General features: G+C 42.5%; 1 protein-coding gene across 7 annotated transcripts in view; it reads right to left on the bottom strand.

Annotated features, from left to right (window-relative positions):
- fbxo16 (F-box protein 16) overlaps positions 1–6,000 on the bottom strand; it is a 58,353-nt gene that overhangs the window by 39,373 nt on the left and 12,980 nt on the right. For 6 of the 7 annotated variants that reach the window (XM_043680374.1, XM_043680357.1, XM_043680391.1 and 3 more), the window contains 2 exons: positions 4,534–4,740; positions 3,004–3,168 (listed from right to left, as the gene is read on the bottom strand). In XM_043680374.1, the coding sequence (XP_043536309.1) occupies positions 3,004–3,168; positions 4,534–4,740 (372 nt within the window). The remainder of the gene's footprint in view (positions 1–3,003; positions 3,169–4,533; positions 4,741–6,000) is intronic. The other variant, XM_043680400.1, reaches the window with a different exon arrangement.

Genomic DNA, 6,000 nt, shown 5'->3' with positions numbered 1-6,000 from the left:
CCCCCCCCCCCCCCTCCTCTAGCTTATCTCTCCATGTTTCAGGCTCTCTGCCTTTATTCCTGATGGAGGGCTTTTGCCCGAAACGTCGATTTTGCCTGTCCTCGGATGCTGCCTGAATTGCTGTGCTCTTCCAGCACCACTGATCCAGAATCTGGTTTCCAGCATCTGCAGTCATTGTTTTTACCTCGTTGATTTTAACCCTACTGCGAATCCTCTTGCAAGGATGCCTGCCTTGAAGAAGTTTTCCTCTTCTCTCTACAAGAATCTCAGGGAGTCTCTCTCTCATTGCAACTCCCAGGTCATTTCCTCAGACTCTATGCCACTCTCTCCCCACCCCTACCCTCCTCTAGCTTATCTCTCCATGCTTCAGGCTCTCTGCCTTTATTCCTGATGAAGGGCTTTTGCCCGAAACGTCGATTTTGCCTGTCCTCGGATGCTGCCTGAATTGCTGTGCTCTTCCAGCACCACTAATCCAGAATCTGGTTTCCAGCATCTGCAGTCATTGTTTTTACCTCGATGATGTGCAGGGTGTCAACATTCGAGGAATCTGGGAGATGTGCATGAATGTAAGCATTGTGACAGCTTCCTTGACAGTGGGTGCACAACTGCAATAACTTGTCTGTGGTCACATACAAGCTGCACACTGTGGGAGTAAAATTCCTTCCTATTCAGATATCTGGATGAATACCTCTGTCTACGCTTTCCAAAGCCCTCGATAGGTCAGGAAACAGATTGCTCAATATATCTGCCTTGCAACTTGCTTTTCAAACAATCGTCATATCAGAAAACGTGGCTACAATACAGTCAGTTCGTTCAATCAAACGTGTAGATTGATCCAGCACTGATCCCTGTGGCATTGATGTCAGTTTACTTGCGCAAGTAGAAAACTGAGGTGGGATCCTGCTGAAGCTACCAAATACGAGTACTTGCATGCCAAGCATCATAAGCAGCAAGTGATAGCTGAACTAAGCAATCCCACACCAATGGATCAGATCTAAGCTCTGCAGCCATGCCACATTCAGTGGCAAATGGTGGTGGACAATTAGCAACTCACTGGAGGATAAAATTCCAAAAATATCCACAGAAGAGCCCAGAACATCAGTGCAAAAGATAAGACTGAAACATTCGCAATAATCTTCAGTCAGAAGTGCCGAGTGGATGATCCTTCTCAGTCATCTCCTGTGATTCCCAACATCCCAGATGACAGACCTCAGCCAATTCAATCATTTGATTTGATATCAAGAAATGACTAGAGGCATTGGGCACTGCAAAGGCTCTGGGTCCCGATTACATTCTGGAATTAGTACTGAAGATTTGTGCTCCAAAACTTGGCATATCCCATGTCAAGCTCTTCCAGTTAGAACCCTGGTGTCCACCCAACAATATGGACAATTGCCCTGGAAAGTCCTGTACATAAATTCAACCCAGCCAATTTCTGCCTTGTCAGTTTACACTTGATCATCAGTAAAGCGACGGAAGACGTTATTAAAAAGCGTTATCCAGCAGCACCAGCCTTATTTACAACCTGCTCACTGATGCCAGTTTGGGTTCTGTCAGCTCCTGACTTCATTACAGTATTGGTTCAAACATGGACAAAAGAGCTAAATTCCAGAGGTGAGGTTACAGTGACAGCCCTTGACATCAAGGCTGCATTTAATCAAGTGTGGCATGGAAGTCCTAGTAAAATGGAACCAATGGGAATCAGATGGCAAAGTCGTCACTGGTTGGAGTCATACCCAGCACTTAGGAAGATGGTTGTAGTTACTGGAATCAGTCGTCTCAGCTCCAGAACATCTCAGTAGGAATTCCTCAGAATTGTGTCTGAGGCACAATCATCTTCTGCTGCTTCATCAATGACCTTCCTTCCATCACAAGGTCAGAAGTAGGGATGTTCACCACCATTTGTGATTTCTCAGATACTGACGCAGTTCAATGCAACAAGATCCTGACTATATTCTGGCTTGGGCTGACAAGTGGCAAGTAACATTCGTACCACACCAATTCCAGGCAATGGCAAACTCCAGTAAGAGACAAACTAACTACCGTCCCTTGACAGTCAATGTTGTTACCATCACTGAATCCCCCATTATCAACATTCCTGGGATTATCACTGATCAGAAACACAAATGGACTCGCCATATAAATATAGCAGCTACAAGAATAGATCAGACTTTTGCAGCTCTTGACCCCCAGCCTGTCCACTATCTACAAAGCACAAGTCAGGGGTGTGATGGAATACTCCTCACTTGCTTGGATAAGTGCAGCTCCAACATTCAAGAAGTTTGACATCATCCAGGACAAAGCAACCCACTTGACTGACATTGTATCCAGAAGCATCCACTCCCTTGAATTCCCTCCCTCAGGGCATTGTGAGATTAACTACAGCGAGTGGACTGCAACGGTTCAAGAAGGCAGCTCACCACCACTTTCTCAAGGGCACCTAAAGAAACAAACGCTGACCCAGCCAGCGACACCCACGAACCATGAGTGAATAAAAAAAATTAAACAATAATCAACATCCTCAAAACACTTCTGCTGCCACAAACACTGGATGATGACAGATGGGCTAGAGTGCAAAACCACAACTGCCACAAACTGCTTTTTTTGATAAGCCAGGAAGAGGAGGGTCGTTTCATAATTAATGGTGGGAAGAGCATGGTGTCAACACACCCCCTTCCAGCTTTGTTCTTCCATGCTCCGCTACAATGCTAACCACACCCACTGCCCCCAACACACACACACACCCCTTTGGTTGTCTAATCCTTTCTCACCTCACCCAGCAGACCTCTGTGCTTCTCTATGGAGCTGCTTGTAGTCCCAGAAATGCCCCCTACTGTATTTTGGTTACTCAATTGCCCAGAAGCTGTTGAGGGGGAGTTTTCCTTCCACTTAGGGTTGGAAGTTCAACTCACAATCTCCTTATGCCGCTCTCCAATGTGTTATTGTTGCCGAACAGACTATTCAGGAGCTACACAGGGATATATGTAAGGATATGATACTAACCGTTGGTTTGGTGACATTCAGTTCCTTCACCATCTCAATGTAGTGTCTCTTCCAAATTCTTTGCTCATAGATTGTTGGTGTGAAGCTGATGTACCAGCCCAGTCTCAGACATTTTGGCATCCAAAGTTGGTCCAATTCAGCCAAGTCCTTCCAATGCCAACTTACCTAGAACATAGCAGAAAGTACACAGCACATTTTCAGTGAGATCTGGGGAACTGCAAAAACAACAATGTACACGTGTATTTCTGTACATGTATATTTTGTGAAAACACCTTAAAAGCTATCCCTACCATAAAACAGTTCCACAAGACATGCTTGAGTCTCATATGCCTGGAGCCACCCTACTTTACATCAACTTTACGTTCAAGGAATGTCACTATAAAAGAACAGGCTTTGCTTGGTTTATTGCAAACTCACTTCTGTTTTAAGAAGAATGTGATTCAAGTTCCATTCTGGAATTGGGTTGATATTCCCAAGGCAGCCCTAAGAGGGTGAAGCAGAGTTGGAGGGCTTATCTTTCATGTAAAATCTTAGATCAGAACTCTGTCTGCTTTCTTAAGTGTACAGTTCAAGGAAAAGCATGGGAATTCTCTCCAGTATCCAAGACAATACTTACCCTTCAATTAATAATTAAGAACAAATTACTATCTCATCTCATTGCTATTTGTGGAATAAAAAATTGGCTGCTACATTTTATTACATTACCATTGTGATTACACTTCAAAGTACTTCATGGATGTGAAACACTTTGAAAACGATGAGATCATGAGTGCTGCTAGGTGTGAAGAATGCAGGACTTAGTAAAGGCTACATCCAAAGAATGAGCTGTTTGAGAGTTCTAAATGTACAACTTCTGTTTGCCAGAAATTTTCTGTTGTTTTTCTGGAATCACATAATATACGAGACCATTCAGTTTATTGTGATTCTGTCTACTCTTTGAAACAGCCATCTGCTTACTCTTTTAAACAGGTAGAAATGGGCAGTACAAGTCTGGATTTAGCACATAAGTTCCAGTGTATTGTTCTGACTTCAGGAATAGTCAAAACATATGCGTAGTTTCAACAAATGCTGAACACAATTCAGACATAAGGCACTGAAGATGGCTCCTTGAAGCTGTTCTTGTTCCATGGCAAGAAGGACTGGCTATGTAAAGCAGGCACGCCCCAACTTGGGCGTTTGTGTGATAATATGTGATCATGGTACTGTAGCAAGCTACAGTAGAAATTGAGCAAATCCTCCAGTTCTGTATCAGTATCTGTGAACTTCAAAAGCTGTTTGTTTAATTGATGTTACTGTTAAAAAGGTAAAGTTGCATTTGTCCTACTGCACATAGGGCTGCTCTCTCACTAGAGAAAGATGACTAGTGGTGATTTAACCTGAGGGTCCTATGCCTCAGGTGAGGGGAAAAGTTGAGAAGAGTCCTTCACGGTAACCTTGGCTGGTATAGGAATTGTTACTGCAGTAAGGAACCATAGACAGTATTTCTTCTGCTGGTAAAGGTTTCATGTTAAACTTTCTGATTTTTGTTACCTGTGCACAGCGGCAAAGACTCCTTGGATCCAAGAAGGAGAAGATATATAAAGTCAGCACCCTGGGAAGGAAACAAGCCAAGTCAAGAGCTTCCACAGGAACTCTGCTACGCAAATGTTGCTCACAGAATTTCAATTGAGAGACAGAACATCTTTCAAACAAGTTGAGAAGAATTTTTCGACGCTGTGTATCAGTCCACTTGTCAAACTGAATGATAAAATGGAGGAAAGTAAAAACACAGTTAGTCCTACAAGCATGGCAGCATCACTGCTAATGCCAAGATATCATATATTAAAAGTTTGAGCCTTCATTGCTCCCTCACCCTTGCTTTCTTTCATTCTTCCATTTTTATTTTTCTCTCGCTTTTCCTTTCTCTCAATCTGGTCTTGCACCCTTTCCTTCCTCTCCTCTCTTCTATTCATACTACACCTCTTCCTTTTCCCTACATCCTTTTTATAATTCATCTTTTCACACCTCCTTATTTCCCCTACTCCTCCACCTTCTCTACTCATTGCCCTTGCATTTCCCACAAAGCCACTGCACCGCTGCCTTCTACCTAACCTCAAAGTCTCCTCCAATTCTTTTCCTTTTCACCTTTCTTCATTTCCACATCTACTCTTCTCTTTAACCTCTTTTTTCCGGTCTTTACCATATCCTCACCCTAGCCACTTCTCTCCTCCTCCTTGTCCCCTCTCTCTCTCTCTCTCTTTCCTTCATCCTCTCCTGAGCCTTTTCTATTTGCCCCTCTACTCGTGTACAAAGCCACAGGAAATCAATGAGCAACTTTTTAAAAATGTAATAATTGGAAAAATTATAAATGTAATCATAATTTTACATCAACTAAAACTAGACTTGTTCTGGAAAGGAGTTCATTTGTCAATCGTTTATTTCACTTGTTGACTTTGCATTTTGTTGATAAATCTTCTTACCCCTTCTACCTCTGCTCATTCCATATTATGAAACTTACAGCTCAGAGGATGGGTTGGCATGACAGACCACTAAGAGGTGTATGTGGTGATAAAACATTTATATTGTACTCACTTAATTGCGAATCAACAAGACACAAATCATTGGATAAGTAATAAAGACAAAATACAACAATCCTGAGGACTCACTTGACAGGAAAATATACTGTGCTGTACTACCAGGTTCAATTTATTCAATTTAAAGCACATTAGTCAAATTCTGCTGATTGGCTCAGACTTAGTACAGTGAATTCAGCACCATGAATGAGGAAATGGATAAAGAATATCTGGATTTTGTTTGTCAATTACTATTTGCTGACAGTGCCTGTATGTGGTCACTCAATGAATCTGCAGAGTAGGCCTCCAGTTCTTACTATTCAAACACATATATGCACATGAGTGAAACATGACAGGTATGTGTCTACTTTTGAGTTTGAGTCAATACCTGCAGGACAGGAGGAGGTAAAAGCGAAATAAAATTTCACATTACAGGGCAGGATAT

Source organism: Chiloscyllium plagiosum, chromosome 3, assembly GCF_004010195.1.
Source record: "Chiloscyllium plagiosum isolate BGI_BamShark_2017 chromosome 3, ASM401019v2, whole genome shotgun sequence".
In the NCBI taxonomy this organism is placed as follows: domain Eukaryota; kingdom Metazoa; phylum Chordata; class Chondrichthyes; order Orectolobiformes; family Hemiscylliidae; genus Chiloscyllium; species Chiloscyllium plagiosum.
The sequence above is the reverse complement of the archived record's forward strand: the minus strand, read 5'-3'. Positions and strand labels throughout refer to the sequence as shown.